General features: G+C 36.7%; 1 protein-coding gene across 6 annotated transcripts in view; it reads right to left on the bottom strand.

Annotated features, from left to right (window-relative positions):
- The window catches only part of GABRA1 (gamma-aminobutyric acid type A receptor subunit alpha1), a 61,072-nt gene that overhangs the window by 28,113 nt on the left and 13,415 nt on the right, over positions 1-19,544 (bottom strand). For all 6 annotated transcript variants that reach the window (XM_067032268.1, XM_059059808.2, XM_067032269.1 and 3 more), the window contains 3 exons: positions 13,492-13,559; positions 5,707-5,927; positions 2,656-2,738 (listed from right to left, as the gene is read on the bottom strand). In XM_067032268.1, coding sequence (XP_066888369.1) covers positions 2,656-2,738; positions 5,707-5,927; positions 13,492-13,494 — 307 coding nt within the window. In that variant the 5' untranslated portion in view covers positions 13,495-13,559. The remainder of the gene's footprint in view (positions 1-2,655; positions 2,739-5,706; positions 5,928-13,491; positions 13,560-19,544) is intronic.

Below are 19,544 nucleotides of genomic sequence, written 5' to 3'. Positions count from 1 at the left end.
GCAAGGTGTTTGCTTTAAAAGTTGGGTCAAAGCATTTTTATCTCACTTTTACCTCAGTTTCTTTATCTCTGAAATATGCTAGTTAGGCCACGTTTGAGAAATTACTAGACAATAAATGGACCACTGCTGCATCTTCCCATGCTACTGGCAGACATGCCAGTAGCCATGGTGTTCCCTTCCACTGAGCATGTGCCTTCTGAGCCTATTCTCCAATATTAAGTCTTTGATGTTGAGGTTTCATTCCCCACGGTCCTTAAACCCTCTTTTCTGAAGCCATCATTTCTGAGGCTTAAACACTGAAGGGGCATTTAAAACCTGATTATTATCATCTTTATCCATTCAATAAATATTGAGTGCCTACATTGTATTAGGCTCTGTGCTAGGAAATGTAGAACAAAATAGATTCTGCTGTCATGGAGTTTGCAGTCTCCAGACAATAATAACATTAACAAAACTAATAATTATTTCTGTGATAAATCGTATAAAATAAATGTGTATTGTGATCAAGAAAACTGATGGGAGCACCTACAAGTTTTGATAAGGGCTTCAAGGAAGGCCCTAGGAACCAATATTTATGCTGAGATGTAGAGGATAAATAAAACCAGCCACAGGGAATTCCCTGGCGGTCCAGTGGTTAGGACGAGGGCCAGGGTTCAATCCCTGGTTGGGGAACTAAGATTCCACAAGCTGCGAGGCATGGCCAAAAAAATAAATAAATAAAAATCCTATATTTAAAAAATAAACCCAGCTATGCTAAGAACCAAGAGGAGAGTAACCCAGGCAGAGAAAAGAGCATGTGCAAAGGCTCTGAGGTGGAAAACAGCTTAGTTGTTTTTCTTTAAATTTCAGTTTTCTTATATGAGACATTATTTGTTTTCTCCTCACTGTCCATTTTCTTCAGGATGACAATGTGCCTAGTTAAAAATATTTTTCCCCAGCCTTGTTTGCAGTTAGCATTGGTCACGTGACACAGCTTTAATTAATAAGATGTGAGAAGATACCTGTTAGGACTTTAGGGAAAGATTTTACTTTTTTGACACAGGCACTACTCTTTTCTTCTTTTCCCACTATTCCTCTTCATCTTGAAAGCAGAGGCAATGGCTGGAGTTGCAACAACCATTTTGTCATCAGGAAGAATTTCTAAGGATGTCTTAAGACAGCATCCTTGTTAAGATGCTGAACTAACCAGCAGTTAACCAACAGTCACTTACCTTCATATATCTTGTATAAAAATATAAACACCTCTTTTTCAATCTATACTCACTGCTTAAAAGTGAGTGAACTAACTAATATACTAAACATAAAATTAATTGTCTAAAACAAGATATTTTTGAAGCCAAAAGGAGGCACTATTAGTTATACCAGGATTTTAGGTAGGAATCAGTACTGTTTCAGGCAAACTATGATGTATGATATCCCTAACTATAAGATTATTTTGTGGATTAGATGAGCTGATGCATATACAAATATTTGGTACACTGCCTGGCATACAAGTAACACATAATATTATTGTTAAAAATGGAACCGGTAATCAGAAAAAAAATAATAGTTCATGGTATAGAACATACACTAAATTGGGGAAAAAAATGGAGAGGAGGGAGTTATCATCAAAGGCCTGTTTAGCTGACAGTTTTTGAAGTAGTTTACCCTTGGGTTTTAGTATAGAATGAGATTTATAAATAGAGAAAGTTGTCTTTCCATGACTAGTGCTGCTAGGAACCCGAAGGCCCTTTGCTATTTTCTTTGCTTGCTGTCTTCCTACACTACCACTATTTTTCTTCTGTGAATCATACCTTCACCAAAATAGTTGCTCAGATTGCCTGTCTAGTGAGAACAGAAAGCTGGTTAGGTTAATCCAGAGGTTGACTCAGTCCTTATATGTAACTCCCCTGCAGGAAACCAGGAATACATTATTCCTCCTCACTTTATGCATGCACACTAATCAAAAGCAGAAAAGTAGAGGAAGACAAGAGAACCTAATTCTGCTGACCACTGTCCTCTGGGCTCCTCTAAGGTGTATGCCTGCATATTTTCAAGTAGCAGAAACCCTGAAAGTTATCATAAAGGTGATTTATCTAAGATAGCTTCAAAAGCATTAATATATACATGAACTTCATGAGATATCCAAACATATCTGGAACTGTTTTAAGACTATAATTAGAGTAAATTCTTTTCTAGCATCATCTTTGGGTGTAGGCTTCATTATTAAGAGAACCTAATTATTGTCCTTTGCCACCTACCAATATTTCCATTTGATAAACAAGTCAGATTATTCTTAAGAACAAACAAATGTCAGTAATGATATAAAATAAACACAGTGATCTCCATTTATTGGAAAGAAGATATTATCTATGAGGTATAAGCATCCATACTCCATTTGGTGTTTTATGAATACTACTTGAGCAAAAATAGAATTTTTCCACTAAATAGTTAAATCCATTCTTTCTAGTTCAACAGATAGGGAATAACCCCTTCCTGAAAAAATATTAAAAAGTGAAGTCAAAGATTATTACTTTTAGAAAACACTTGCAGTAAATCACTGTTTAAATTTTCTTGATGTTCTTTATCTGTCTCTTGAACATTCATAACTAACTGGAGGTTTCTTGCTTAAAGACATGCCTCTCATAAAAATAAAAATAAAATAAATTTACTCACAGCTCCCAAATTTTAGTGGGCAGGCATGGGCATCCATAGGGAAATCCTCCAAATGCATTGGACATTCAGCTCTCACTGTCAGCCTTATCGATTAAGGGAAATATGGGATACAAACAAAAGTCCTATAGATTAGATACTTTCTGATAAATACAAGTGGGATGCTATTAACTATAGCAAATGTATTAAGAAAGCAGGAGAGACAAACACAAAAGGCAATGCTATACCGAGCTGTTAATAATCAAACGATCGAAAAAGAATTATTGGGCTTCCCTGGTGGCTCAGTGGTTAAGAATCCACCTGCCAATGCAGGGAACATGGGTTCGACCCCTGGTCCAGGAGGATCCCACATGCTGCGGAGCAACTAAGCCCGTGCACCACAACTACTGAGCCTGCACTCTAGAGCCCACGAGCCACAACTATGGAGCCCATGAACCACAACTACTGAAGCCCACGCACCTAGAGCCCATGCTCCGCAACAAAGACAAGCCACCACAATGAAAAGCCCGCGCACCACAATGAAGAGTAGCCCCCGCTCACCGCGACTAGAGAAAGCCTGTGCGCAGCAATGAAGACCCAACGCAGCCAAAAATAAATGAATAAATTTTTAAAAATAAAATAAAAAGAATTATTTACAACAATGACTGGATTCTATCAATTTTTTTTGTCTGTTTTGAGAAAATAGGTGACACCTGATTTTGTGTGATGGGCAAGCATTGCCAAAGTTTTCCAAAATAGGCATCATCAACTAATCCACCTACCAGAGCAAATCCTTTGAGAATAAAATGGGATGTAAGCAAATATATACTTGCAATAATACTAATTCATCCTTGGTTGAGAAGACATGGATAACAAGGAAGAGATGCAAATTTCTCCATTCCTAAGTGCATCTCTCCCCACCTCCTTCCCTAATATAGCGCCAAACGCATAAGATAACAAAGGAATAGGTGAGGGAGGAACTGTCCTCAGGTTCTGTGAAGCTGACATTCACTTAAAGTCTCCTTTATAAGTTATTTCACTATATTCCAACCATTTAGTTTTACCTACAAACCTACTGCCTAATTGAAGCCAGGACTCTGCTGAGCTTCTTTTTAGTCCCTATGTGACTAAATGTGAATGTGAATTCTATTTATGTTCTGAAAACGGTAGTCAAGAAAGGAATTCACTGAAATATATTTGATCTCATTTGGTGGAACTATGGAAAATTTACACCCAAATTCCTCACATAATTTTCAGAAAATATATTTACCCATATTATTAAGTTACTCTAATGTGGCAAGATGGCTTTATAACAAGTAAAATCATGAAATGATTACAATATTAATTAAAGTAAATATGAAATATGTAAATTAATGATTAAACTCATATACTTAAGTCAAACTATTCAGGGAAGTGGTAACACATTAGCAAAGGTGATGAGAAATTTAGGAGAAGGGACATATAGGTTAGTTACTGATGAAGAATATTACATATATCAGGAACTATTAACTGATAAACTTTTCAGTATACACAAATCCCTCCTTAGATAATTACCAGCTGGCAGGAAATGATACTAGATTTAGGCTCAAAAACAAGTGTAGGATATTTTACAAGGGGAGAATATTTCAAATTTCAAATATCAATAGATCCTGCTTAGATGATCTGGAAAGTTCTCAACACATCTGTCCACTGATCCTCTACTTTCTCTCTTTTCTGGATTTTTCATTCTTTCAGTCCTATTACACTTTAACTAGTTGAGTCCAACATCTATCTAAAGTGGCTCTTAAAGCAGTTTTTCTTTCATTTGGGTATAAAAAGCTAGGAATTCTGGCAGCTTTCTCCAAAGTCAAAATATCACTGTACTCCCACTCGAAACACTATCCACCAAGTCTAGGGGTTCATTACCTTTTCATACCAAAGGAATAATTAGATGGTCTAAATTACCAGGTGCTGGCCAGATCTACAAAACATTCCAACAAGTCATCTGGATATGAAAAAACTGTTTCTCTTCAGAATGAGTCCTAGATAATTTTTTAAAAAATATTTATTTAATTTATTTATTTATTTTATATTTTGGCTGTGTCAAGTCTTAGTTGTGGTACACAGCATCTTCGTTGCGGCATGTGGGATCTTTCGCTGCGGTTCATGGGCTTCTCTCTAGTTGCGGCATGCGGGCTTTGTAGTTTGCGACACACAGGGTCTCTAGCTCAGGTGCGCAAGCTCAGTAGTTGTGGTGCACTGGTTTAGTGGCCCCGCAGCATGTGGGATGTTAGTTCTCTGACCAGGGATCAAACCCATGTCCCCCGCATTGGAAGGTGGATTCTCTACCACTGGACCACCAGGGAAGTCGCAAGTCCTGGATAATTCTTAATTTCTCATAAATTAGGGATGTTTTTAAACAACTTTTTTTCTAAAAATATTCAAACCTTTATTCAATTCATGTTTCTTTCATTCATCCATAAATGAATGATTGGTATCCAGATTCTTGGCTTACAGTAATCTCAAAATGGGGGAAGTGTTTATGGAGCAAAAATATATATGTAGTCTTCAATTTAAGCAAAATTAAGAATATTTATATTCTCAGTCTAATTAACATCATTGTGAATTAATATACTTCTTCAAAATGTATACTTCCACATGAATTTATGTTTAAAATTTTTGAACTTTTTCTATTTTCTGTTTTTTTCTCCTTTTTAAATAGAAACATTTTCAGATATATACCATGAGATAGCTTCTAGAAATTTAATCTAGACCTTACTGGAATGCAGGAATCCACGAGGTTAATAGTAGGGAGGAGTTCCTCTATTGAATTAGAACATATTGGAGATATATATATTGCATTACTTACACATTGTAAACATTTTTTTTCATTTTGTCTATTCATTTTACTTAACACTTTAATACTTGCATAATATTTTAGTCAGTTTAGTTTTCATAGTAGAGTAATTATTAAAGTTGAAAAACAGGGAAAACAGGATACCAGATGCTCTACAATGGGCCATCAGCTTGTTGATTGCCTACACATGGCAGAGAAGGTCTAGAAAAATTCACGAACGGAAGCACAGTCATCCTTACCTCATGGTGTACAACAAGGTCCCATCCTCCGTGATCCGTAGGAGCTTGTTGGGCATGGTCATGTTGTGTGCCACTGATTTCTTTCCATTGTGGAAAAAGGTATCCGGAGTCCAGATTTTACTTGCCATTAGGTTATTTAACCGGAGTACTGTCATGGGTCCTTTAAATTTTAACCTTTCATCCTTCCAGCTTTGACGGAAGAATACATCTATTGTATATTCCTAGGTAATTTTGGAAAATGACAAAGAGTTCACTGTGCTGTATTTTGCAATGCAAATGGCTTACACAGACGATGCATAATTTTTTCAACTTTAGAAGCAAAATATGACCTAGATGGTGTTCTTAGAGGTAAACTTGTGGTGGCTTGTACATATTGGTTTCAGGTGAATCATTGGTTGACATAATCACTTGAAAAATATCTAAATGCCTGAATTACTTTTTGGTGAGAAAACGTCTGCTGAGTATCTCCTCAGACATGTGAAAGGAAACTAGCACCCTATTCCCACCACCACCTGCACCACATCAGTACTTGAAGAGATAGAATATATTGCAAGTGAAAACAAAACTCATGTTACAGATTATTACATACAGGAAAATGTTTAAGTTAGGCAATTCTAGTTATAAAAATAAAGCATTTGGGGGGCCCTCTCACAGTCTCTGAAAACCCCACACCCAGTCCCAAGACATCCATGGTGCTAATGTGAATGTGATAATCCCATCTTCTTTTTGGCTAAGTGAACATTTTTTTCCACAAATAATATATATAGATTTTCAGTTCTACACAGTGAAGAAGATTATGAAAATAAGAAATTGTTTCACTGGTAATTTGCATACTTTCCAAGAAAAAAAGAAAAGAAAGCAGAATATGCGGGTATGTGTGAGTGTGTGCTTGTGAGTATATATATGTGTGTGTATGAGACACAGGAGAAATGTGTGAAGCTCATCATCATTCACAGCCAGGGAATCTATTTATTTGAATAAGCACAGCATTCCTCATGGCAATACCCAGAGACAAACATCTGCTAATCTGAAAACAAGCAATGTGATTTACCAGCTCCTAAAATTGAAAGGGGTAATAATATCCATCTTCCTTGCAGGACTTGCTACACTGACACTAAAATTGGAAGTCAATGGTTTGAAATAAAGATTACCACATTCTCCATTAATCTTAGAATGCTCCAGACTGGAAGGAAGACTAACTTGAAAACATCATGCTCCATTTTCTTAACCCCCTAAACGCTGATGCATCAGAAAGCTGTTTTTTAAAATCTTTTATACATATCGTCTTTAGCACATGCACAACTGTGTCTGTGTTCAGGCTTTTTGTGCATGAATTTTACTACCTGTCTCTTTCCTAGGGTTAATGCAAGTTTGGGTAAAGACTGAATGAAGATTTTCAAAGCACACATTTGACATTGCTGAGCCCTTACTGATCAGGTAACTAAGAATTATTATTGGTTAGTCTATAATGTACCAGGCATAGTGGTAAATGCAATTGAGATAGGAACAAAAAAGTGTAACAGGACACCAGTCTATCTTTGCAGGCAAGAGAAGTTACTTTGTTTGTTTTTTCTGTCTGGAAGTGTCAGATGAGAGGTACTGGGGTACCTGGCATAGGAATTTACTTAGAAACATTTATTAAGCATGTGTTAAATTCGACAGAGGGAGAAACTGTTTGGACTTGGAAGCTATAGGAAAAACTTGTGGAGGAGTAAACTGGGTTTAGAATAGTATTTTCCTTGAGGAGAGAAATGAGGAGAGTGCCTGTGGATTATATCAGGAAAAGATCCAGAGTAGCAGTGCTTGCTAGGGAAGCAGAGTGGATGGGTTTACTCTGGGCTGTGCATGTTCTCTTCTCTGGACAATAGACAAGCTTCTGAGATAGGGCTGTGATAATGATGCTATTTCTATTACTCAGGAGTTAGCGCTCTATAGTTTATCCAACTGAACAACTTTAGCCTGGTCAGCAGTGGAGGTAACAGTCTCTCGTAAACCAAGGTTCCAAGGAGGTCTAAACTGACCATATTCCCATGAATCTGAAACATTTGTTCACTTGTTGCTTGCTCCAAGGAGACTTTTGAATATAAAATAAATGTTACATATCAAATAAACTTAAATATATTTATCATCGAGTGTTTGACAAGATATATCCCAAAGGCAAAGATTCCAAAAAAGTATGTCCAAACTTGCCAAGGTCCTAAGGTTTACAAGTTTATCATATTTACAGCTAGCTTTATTTACCTGTGATAATGGTGGACAATGAAATCCCCAAATTCATTTAAGATACTCTCTTTTCAAATACCTAGTTACACAAGCATGCATGTGTACCCCCCCCACACACACAAAAGTACAAGGGGCATAATTAACTAGATTAGCTTTCAATTCCATGATTTCCTCTGTTAGAAGTGGAAATGAAAACTGATATAAAGCAGTTGATCATGATCGCCTCTTGCCTAAAAAAGAGTTGTAAGTATTTGGTCTCCCATATTCTGAGAATGGCCCCTGCAATATTGCCATGGTAGCAGCATGAAGCTCCCAGCAGCTACTTGTATAGTGTGACCTCTCCCCATGGTCGAAATTCATTAGGCCAAGATGGGCCAGAGCCCCTTCTTTAGGAAGTTGGAACAAGAAGGAGAGGGTAGAGCCAGAGCATAATGGTTACAAATGTCAATTCTAAGTCTGCTAACTAGAACTGAATCGTCCGTCTGCCAGATGAATGGCCTTAGGTCATTTTCTTATTTTCTCTGATGCCCTAGTTGCCAGTTTATAAAGTGGGGATCATGGAAATACTTATTTCACTTTCCTGTTGTGAGAAGTGTCAACACAAGTGAACAGCTTACAAGAATGTCTAGAGCAGCGATCCCCAACCTTTGTGGCACCAGGGGTCAGTTTCGTGGAAGGCAATTTTTCCATGGACCGGGGCGGTGCGCAGAGGGGGATGGTTCAGGAGGTAATGCGAGCGATGGTTCAGGCGGCAAAGTGAGCCATGGGGAACGGCAGATGAAGCTTCGCTCCCTCGCCCTCCGCTCCCCTCCTGCTGTGCGGCTCGGCTCCTAACAGGCCGCAGACTGGTAGTGGTCCGTGGCCCGGGGGTTGGGGACCCCGATCTAGAGGGTAGAGGCCAGAGGTAGAGACTAAACATCCGACAAGGCACAGGACAGTCCCCACAAGGAAGACTCATCCAGCACCGGATGTCAACAGTGCCGAGGCTGAGGAACGCCGTCACATAGGAAGAACAGGAGACATGTCTGGGAAGACGTCAAATCCGAGAGGACTTTCAGTTAGTGAGGCTATAGAAAGGCTACAGAGTTGAGGCGTTATCCTATGACTGTTACACAGGGACTGTGTAGTGGTCCGTGGCCTGGGGGTTGGGGACCCCTAGTCTAGAACACAGAAGTTCTCAGTAAACATTAAAAGTTATTGTCTCTCTCTTTTTTTAATCAACACAAATTTATATTAGATTTCTAGGTAGCTGGGAATGGAAAAAGTGATATTTCTTTGGAAGGGTGGTAGGACAGAATACCTGAAGAAAGTGAGAAAGTGGTCATAACTAAGCAAAATAAAAAAAGAAGGCAAAACAAAAGACTCCACAGAAAAGTGCCTGAACAAATAAGAAGCTCTGGTGAACACTTTGTTCAGGGTTCAGTGTTCTAGCCCACACCACTTGAGTGAAAATTCTCTCCAAGTTACCCTGTTCAATAGAGTAGGACCCTAGAGAATACGAGCCTTTTTCTGAAGACTGGCACAAAACATCCGTTATATTCCTAAATAAATATTGTACTGTAGCGTTCCCGCTTGCACCGTTTATTACCATCTGTGTGTGCTTTGCTTGAATACATTTTAAGCGCTATGGAAAACAGGGCTGTATGATTGTGCTGCCTGGATATTTCTGTCAGAACCTAGTGCCCTGGGAATGTGAGGTTAGATTGCCAATTAATGGTTTTTAAAATAAAGTTAAGGAGTTGCCCTAATTTTGTTTTCTATTCCAGATGAAGTCAAATGCCTTGGGAGCTGTGGAGTCTCTAAGGACGGAGAGGCAGAGGTCAAGTTGCTACCTAGCTGGGTCACTTTTCTCTGGAAAATGTGGGTAATAATAACACTTAGCTAAAATATAGGCAGGAGGATTAGAAGAAATATGATCTATGAAACCCTTAGCACAGTGCCTAACATATTGTAAGCATTCAATAGTGTTGAATGTTGTTATGGTTATTATTATTAGTTAGATATTTTATTAACGCTCCATTTAAAAACTACATTTCGTGTCTTGAAAAATAGCTTTGTCGTTCTGCCTTTTAATTTTGATAGCCTCTAAATCCTACTGCTCTTTTTATGGATAATTCCCCAGTAATGTAGTTTAAATGATGAATCTCAAAGTGGTAAGGTACAGTTTCTGCTTGTCACTTAGGAAACCAGTTGCAGACCTATGGCTAATTTGATCCCTTGATAGAACAATTCAAATATTGTCTTGTTCAAGAGTTTTAGGCAAAACGGTATCACTGCTTTAGACTCTGTTCCCTTCTTCCTACCTGATATTTGATCAAAGGCCATAAATTAAAAGTGATTCATGATCATCTTAGGGTTAATGGTGTATCCAAAATCCTAGAATGCATCTCTTGTCTAAGATAAAAGACATCATTGGTTCCTAAGATCATACTTAATCTGAACCAATAACTCAAAGGTATTGCCAAATATTTTTAAGAGAAAACTTTTTGATTGCATATGGCTTTATTTGGGCAGTGTCCCTAACAACTTCTATTGAGCATCTACTCTTTCTGAGACATCATGCTAGGTGCCAGAGATAGAGAGAGAAAAGTTACTTATATTATTATTAGGAGTAATATCATTATCAGTATGTGCTCTTTGTAATGCTTCATCCCCTCTCTTAGTGTTTCCATGTATGAGAAGAGAGCTTCACCAGTGTAATACTTCTGAAAGTTCTCCTTTATCTCACACTCTTCTATTTGGGGAGGGAAGAGAGGAGGAATAATTTAATTCGACAGGAGAATTTGGAAGGAGAAATCAATCTTGCCTATCTCAGCCTCTTCCTCTTGTCTTCTGCATTTTGGATGCTGGCTGTCCATTAGACTCACAAATGCAGCTGTGTTCCTCTATGCTAGAAGTTTTACATGGACAGTCTACACCCTCGCAGAGGGAAGCCAACTCTGCCTGCTGACGGTGTGGGTTAATCTGACTGGTGTTTACTCTCTGGAAACTCACTTGTCTGCAGATATAAGCCACCTTTTGCAATACCATCATTATTAGTAATAAAGATGATATTCTCATTTTCCATATCCCTTACACTGCAGCCTTATTTCTCAAAAGGTTCAGTATTCAGGTAAGAAGGGGGGTGTTATTTACTGAGTTTCAGAAGACCTTAATTTTTAAAAGATAATATAGACTCCTAAGCCTTTCACCAAATAAGTAGAAATTCAACACTTACTGTAAAACAGCAATGCACTGTTACTGTGAGGGATGCAAAACAAGAGTGCCTTTATGTTTTTTGGCATCACTTTAGGAAAATAAGATATTTATGTAAAATAAATTACTTTACAAAGCAGTGTGCAAAAGCTAAATTGTACTTTACAGTCAATAAATGTGATTATAATGCAGAAAGGAAAACTTAACTTGTTATTGGATTAATTTTTTTAAAAAGTTTTCATCAAGCATTTGCGTCCTGATTAGGGCTTTTGTGGAAATACAAAATGGGTGTATTAGATGGGTGGAGAATACAGGAAATTTCCACAAAGAGTGCATGGCGTGATAAAGGGTTCAGAGGCAAAATAATAATAGCTACTACTTACTGAGCACCATCAATAGACCATTATTTACATATCTCATTTAAAATTCCTAACAGTCTTACAAGTATAGGTAATTATAATAATATACCCACTTTAGCTAGCAACTTTGAGCCTTACAACCGTAACTGATTTGCCCAAGGTCATGCTGCTGTTAGGGATGAATTTGAATTCAGCCAGCCTGAATCCTAGAGCCAGTCCTGCTAACCCCCGGTGTTATGCCTCACAGAAAGTAGTACTAACGTAAATGACTAAATAGTAAATATTGGGAACAAGTGAGGTCTAGTGGTAAATTGTGTATGGATTGTATGGGATACAGGCAGAGGAGTTTAAGTTTGACCTTAAACTTGACTAGGATCTATTAAATGTTCTTGATTAGAAAAGTAGCATGAGAGAATAGGGTGGTGGGAAGACTGAGTTCCAATATGGGAGAGTCACAATAGCTCCTCAGACCTCAATCAATTCAGCAAAAATAATTGTATCACACAGTATTTCAATAAAGTGGTCTACAGAATGACCACAATGACAAAATGAATTGCCAGAGGAATAAATCCACAATTATGGCTAACTTTTATATTTCTATTTCTTACATAGTCATAATGGCTGACATTTGTTGAGTGCTCATGATATGCCAATGATTTTTAAGTGCTTTTCACGTATTAATTTGTTTAATACTTGTGATAACCCCATGAAGTATTATTATTATTACTCCCATTTTACACATGAAGAAATTGAGGCAGAGACATATTAAGCAACTTCCCCAAGGATACACTCTTATCAATGGAGAAGCTGGGATTATAAACCCAGGCATTCTGGTTCAGAGATCTGTATTCTTACTTAGCACTCTGCTATCTCTCATATGCTCCACTGACTCTAATTTGTACAGTTGGTGCATTTCATAACCTCTTTTAGGTATAAAGTATCTAATTATCCTAAGCCAGCATTTCCCAATGTATGACTAACAGAATGTCAGCAAGTATCACTTGAAAAAACGGGTTTTGGACAAATATGATTGGAACACACTAGATTAAATGCAGTTAAACAGTTTACCTTACCTCAGGACTTGTCAGAGCTTTAACCCTGCCAAGCTGGGTGCCCTGTGAATTTCCACACTTTGGGAAATGCTGGTCTAAATTGATATTTTCTGTAACTTTTATTCTGAATCATCTGAGCTACTATGAAATCAGAAGACTTTAATGTTAAGGTGGTATCAACAAAAAGGCATTTCAAAAATAGTATTTAATTAATATATCTTCAAAATATCCATAAAGATGTATCTTCATGGCCTCTATGATTTTTTGCTTATACAGGAGCTTGACTGTTATGAGTTCAGAAATATTATACAATATCTGCAGAGCTCTACGGATTTACCAACTCCCATCAGATAGAAGAGAAATTCATGTTAGTTCATTTGGGTTGGGAAAAGAGAGAACAGGTATGTATTCATTTTATTCTCACTCTTGGTAATAATTTAACGATTGCCTTTTGCAATGAAGCTGAACCTTTCCCACAGGTGTTATTTCATTCTCTGTCTAATTCTGGTCCAGTATTCACTCAGCTTTTAACACATTTCTCCTTTTTAACCAAAAATAATTCAGCAATTGCAGTGTTTATGGCTGTTTTATAATAGCGCTGGCTATCCAGAAACCTAGCATTCTTCAATCAGTATGTCCTCCTAACTAAAAATATAAGGTAATTCACAGTACTTGTCTCACAGAACATAAACCAAGGCAAAGGAATAATTTCAGGGATAGAACAAAAAGACTGCAGTGGTTGATAACCATAAATAGGCCTGGTCTGGAAAGTAAATGGGTGTTTTCTATTACATAAATATCATATGTATTACATGTTACATATTATGCACACAGAGAGACACAAAGATATAGCCAAGGCATTGCAAGCTGCTTCCTAAATACCTAATCTATATTTTTTTCTTTCAAAAGTTAAATTTAGAAAATACCCCAGGAAAACCAAAAATGCAGTCACTTACCATATCATGGTCTGAAACGGGTCCGAAACTGGTGACAAAGATGTCAGTCTTCACTTCAGTTACACGCTCTGATGAAGCAGGAAATTGGGACAGTGAATGTCTATCAACAGCCCTTATTAGATCTCACCACCACAAACTCACACCCAAATGGGAAATTTATAGGCTTTGATTAGCTATTTCTAAAATTGGTCCACTGTGTAGTCCTGTTAATTTACTGCTTACACATGAAATTTCACAGTGAATATCTTTCAGTGGAAAAACGGAGTCTAAATATGCCACCTTGGGAGACAGATTTTATGGAGAGGTCAGATGATGCTTAATGAATTCTTTAAGAATGGACACACTTTCCTGAATGATACCAAGCCATTTCATATTATAATAAAAATATGTTAGCATATGGATATGGTTCGAGCTTAAATAGTCTTATACAGCTCATCAGATGCTCCAGGTACTTAGGCTACTCTTGGGAAGTATATAGTGTACTGTAGTGAGCTTTATTAACTGTTTAAGGACTCAAGAGTATGTTTTATAAATGATTGCTTTCTGGCATTAAATCATAAGTTAATTATCCAAATTACTCCCTGGGAAAAGAAATCTGACAACCTATATAAGTTTCTTCAGTTTTAAGGATGAGAAGAACATAATATGGTACAGCAAAAGTTCATTTAATAGATTCCATTTCAAGCTCAATGTGATTTTAGGTTATTGGTCTCTGAGGCATATATTTCAACCAATAAAACATATGTATTACAGTTTGGTGACAACTCAACACAGATATTTTCAAGGAAATACAGTCACTCACCAAAAAAAAAACCCAAGGAAAAAAATGTTGCCTGTATAAAAGGAAACACTTTGTTAAGAGGTGAAAATGAAAAAAAGATGACTCTGTAATTTTCAACTTTAGCTCTGAGAAATAACAGTCCAGTATTTTAAGCAATTCATTTCATTTATCAGGACATTTGTATCTTTGGTGTAGGACATTAAAAAGGTGATCCAGTACATGCAATAAGAATTCTTTTGAAAATCAAAAATTTTATCCCTTAGCAATTCACTTGTAAACAGTTAATACTTTCAGTATAAATTTGGCTCAACAAATGATATAATAATTTTGAGGTGGAGATAGTCGCCTCAATAACCAATCTAGTATTTTTAGGCCATTTCCCCCACAACAATTTGACTGGCTCCAAAATGCTTAAATGAGCCCCATGACATAATAGTTATGTGGGGTTTACTGTTTCACGCTTCAAAATAGAGGAGGTAGTTGGAGACAAAGAGAATAGAGATGTGTTTTTAGAACTCATTTCCAACCTCAGCTTTAATATCCAACATCCTGCAGCAACTGCGTCGATTGAGAAGAGCAGCTGTCAGCAATAAGTCTCAGCTATATTAACCACTTGCCTCTCTTACCATCCCCCTCTCACCCCTTCCAGCAGTCACTTCCCCAATGTATACATCTCTCTATTGCACACTCTCTTTCCATATATATATATATATATATATATTTTTTTTTTTTTTTACTAGACTGATTCTTTTCTTAGTTTAAATATCTGTTATTTCTTAAGACTCCATCAAGAGCTCACACTTTATTAGAATGTCAGGAATGACTTTCAATTAAAAACCATAACGAAAAGAAAATATATGCTATCTAGTGACAAAAGCTAGAATCTATCTTATTGAGCTCACTTTCGTCTTTCTCTTTCAAGATTTCCCCTTGTAGATCAAGCAAAAAAACCTCATTTTGGGGCATCCCTGGTGGCGCAGTGGTTGAGAGTCCGCCTGCCGATGCAGAGGACACGGGTTCGTGCCCCGGTCCGGGAAGATCCCACATGCCGCGGAGCGGCTGGGCCCGTGAGCCATGGCCACTGAGCCTGTGTGTCCAGAGCCTCTGCTCCTCAACGGGAGAGGCCACAATGGTAAGAGGCCTGCGTACCACAAAAAAAAAAACAAATAAAACCCCACCTCATTTTGTTCCCAAGTTTGAGTTTTGGTTCTCTCCAGATTATAAACTATAAGATTTATGGTAAATATCTTACAGATTTGAGTGACACTTATGGAATTAAAATTATGTCCTTTCTTTCATTTTTATTTTTATGGCAGAGATCTGTCATTAAATGCATAATCATTTTGGAAATATATACGAATCTCAGTTTGCACACTTGAAAGTGCTTGGTGGTGTGGGATGGTTCTCTTGGACTCCTTTATCACTATTATCCATTTCGGGGGTGTGAGGAGGGTATAATTTCTACACTTTAAGGTAACTCCCCAAGGTAGCTAGCTTTACAAAACTTGGCTTACCAGATGTTTTAGGGGCAACCAATCTTTTCTTTCTTTTTTTTGAATGCTGGAGAGGGTGTGAAGAAAAGGTAACCCTCCTACACTGTTGGTGGGAATGTAAATTGGTACAGCCACTATGGAGGTTCCTTAAAAAACTAAAAATAGAGCTACCATATGATCCAGCAGAGAAATCCATAATTCAAAAATATACATGCACCCCAATGTTCATAGCAGCATTGTTCACAATAGCCAAGACATGGAAGCAACATAAATGTCCATCAATAGAGGAATGGATAAAGAAGATGTGGTACATATATACAATGGAATATTACTCAGCCATGAAAAGAATGAAATAATGCCATTTGCAGCAACATGGATAGACCTACAGATTGTCATACTGAGTGAAGTAAGTCAGACAGAAAAAGACAAATACCATATATCATTTATATGTGGAATCTAAAAAATAGGGTTCAAACAAACTTATTTACAAAACAGAAATAGAGTTACAGATGTAGAAAACAAACTTATGCTTACCAGGGGGTAAGGTGGGGGAGGGATAAATTGGGAGATTGTGATTGACACATACATACCACAAATCTGTTTTATCTAGCATGATAAAATGCTCTGAAGAAGTGAGCTATCTATTTGCCAAATATATGGACTATTTCCCTCTGCTGATTTTAGATTGTTAGCAGATGATTCCATCTTCAACTTGGGGGGAGGGGAGTAAGATAATCAGAAGAGGAGAATGCTCACTTTCTATATTTTCCCTTCTAATATATTTCCCTTGTCACACATCCAAACAGTTTTCTTTGATTTGTCATCAGCTGTTAGTAAGTATGCAGTGGAGCAAGAAGTTTCCATTGCTGTAAAACTCTGCTTATTATGTATGCCTCCAAAAGATTTGTCTTGCACATTAGCATGCTAATGTCTCTAAGAAACCATGTTTTAAATAAACGTGGTCAACATCATCTACCCCTGTGTTTCCCAAACTTACTTGGGAATGCTACTCTAAAACCTTACAAAAGCTTTAGGGTAAGCATGAGGCCCATATAACATATTATGTTGTTTATAAAAATTTTTTAAAGTTCATAGTATAAGTTTAGAAACTTCAGAAAAATATTTTTAAAAATTTAAATTATCTGGAATACCACCTTCCACATAAATCCACTGTTAATATCTTGATGTATTCTCTTACATATTTTTTTCTATTCAAATATACACTTAATGATTATCCTCAAACCACAGTCTCACTCAGTTGAGTACAATCTCAGAGACAAGGAATAGGATCCTTTGACCAAAGTGTGTCTTTAACTCAAGTTTACCAGGGAGTCCATGAATGGCATGTGAAGTCATTATGCTTTAAGATAGAAAGTTTATAATATGGAGTGCAAAGGTTCAAGATAGAGGGTTGTTGTGAATCAACTTCAGCCAAACTGTAGATAGAGGCATGGTTAACTTGCTTTTTTGACAAAGAAATGGTGGTTTGTAATCAAATGCTCTTCAGGTGTACCAGGCTTAAATGGAAGATGAGCTCATACCTATGTGCTTTGGCTGAGAGCTAGGGCAATTGCTGAGTAACCTTATTTTTTCCCAATTCTAGAAAAACTTTGTCATCCCCCCCTCAACATGAAATCCCTGTTGTAGGGGATATATATATATATATATATATATATGGATATATATATATGGATATATATAAAATATATAATTTATTATTTAAGGAACATTGAAACAGAATTTAAATCACGTGCTCTAATACTAGACTTTATTGACTTAGCATTAGACTCTAAAGTGTTATTAGAAATACCTATAAAGTACTCAAGGCCTTTCTATGGGTCACATGAGGAAAAGTCAAAATATTTTTATGCTTCGATATATTCTATTTAAGAGCATACAGCATGAGTCGGGAACTTCTAATGAAGTTCAGCTAGGAAGATTATACACCTAGCCAAAGTTAAACATGAATGAACCTCTTATGTAATGAGGAAATTGTATGCAAGTGGAAATCAATTAAAATAACGCAGTTGGAAGAAATGTTCAGAGAGTAGATTAATCAGCAAATAATTTTTTTCAATCAAATATTTTCATCACAATAATCCTTCTCTGTCCAATGTAAAAAAGTCAACAGATTCTTTCAAATTAGTATAACTGAATACACATGTTCAAGTTTTCAAAGGATAAAGATAGAATGGAATTATATAAAATGAGATTATGATGATGATGGTTGTTATTGCAGTGACTAAGAATATCTTAAGATAGTACATCAATGTAAATGAAGTTTATGATGATAAATTAATTAAAATCAGTCTTTAAACAAGCACACTCTTCAAAGATATGTTTTACATATAACATATATATATATAATTTATATAACATATATGAGCACACACATATATGTACACAAACACACACATATATGTATACACATATATATACACATTATGTTATATCTCTCTGTAACAGCTAGACAGCAGTAAATCTGTTTTTACTGGGGATTTCCTACAATGTTGATATCCTGCTGATAAGTATTGAAGTAACAGATGTTTTGAAGTGATAATTCAAAAAGATGATTAGTGCTTGAGGCAGAAATGAGAAAAGCAGTGCAGTATAGTGAGTAATAAGCACATTGGATTAAGAGTCAAAACACTTGGATTTTAAATCTGATTTTCCTAGAGAACAAGCTGTGTGACTTTAGGTACAATCCTTTAATGTCCTTGAGACTGTTTTATCACTTCTCTAATGAAGAAATAATACCCGCATAGTCAACTCCATTGCATTGGAGTGAGGGTCAGGTAAGATTTTAATGCCAAAAACTCTTTGAGATGTATTTACTGGGTACATTAATTTAGTCAACAAATGTTTACTGAGCATTTTCTATGTGCCAGGAAGGCACTGTTCTAGGTAATAGTAGCATCGATACATTGATGAGCAAAAGTGCAGTTGCTCCTTTTCTTCTGTAGTATATCTCACAATCTTAGGTGAAACATATTTTAGGTAAATAGGTTAGAAACATAGATATATGGGTAGGTAGATAGATAGATAGGAAGAATTACATACGTAGTTGTGTACGAACACATATGCACAAATTATACTAGTTAATGTCAGATCATTATAAATGTTCTGAAAGAGTGTCTTTGAAGAGATGACATTTGAACTGCAACCTAAAAGGTGAGAAAAATTCAAGGATGAACAGAGACAGGGAAAGACAGTTCAGGGAGAGGAAAGAATAAGGCAAAGATCTGAGGTGAGAATAGATGCGCTTGACTTAAGAAACAGAAAGTCCAGTACATCTGGAGCTTGGTGATGCTGATGATCACGGTACAAGATGACACTCTAGAGGAAAGAGGGGCCACACCTAAAGAGCTTCTTATAGAATCAGCTGACCTTTGTTCTAATGCAATAAGAAGTCTTTGGGTAATGAAGTGAAGGAATGTTACTTGCGGTTTAAGAAGACAGCTGATGTGTGAAGAGTGGATTTTAAGAGTGACTGTAATTTTAAAAATAATGGAAGAGGGAATCAACACTGAAGAATTGTAGGTGGTATTTTCTTAGGAATCCCTATTACAACAATTTATTTAATATGGCATTGGCCCTATTTTCACTGGAAATGCTGTCTATTGAGGAACTCAGAATAATATTCACTGGGCCCAGTTCTGTGTACTCATAACTTATGAAGGAGGTTTATTGCCTCCTTCAGACTACTTTGCTTCTATTAATTCACAGAGGCAGTCACTACATGGAGAATGAATTGGCTAACATTAGTCAACATAATAAAG

The sequence above is a fragment of the Kogia breviceps genome, chromosome 4, assembly GCF_026419965.1.
Source record: "Kogia breviceps isolate mKogBre1 chromosome 4, mKogBre1 haplotype 1, whole genome shotgun sequence".
Lineage (NCBI taxonomy): Eukaryota > Metazoa > Chordata > Mammalia > Artiodactyla > Physeteridae > Kogia > Kogia breviceps.
Note: the sequence above shows the minus strand (reverse complement) of the source record. Positions and strands in the feature narration are given on the sequence as shown.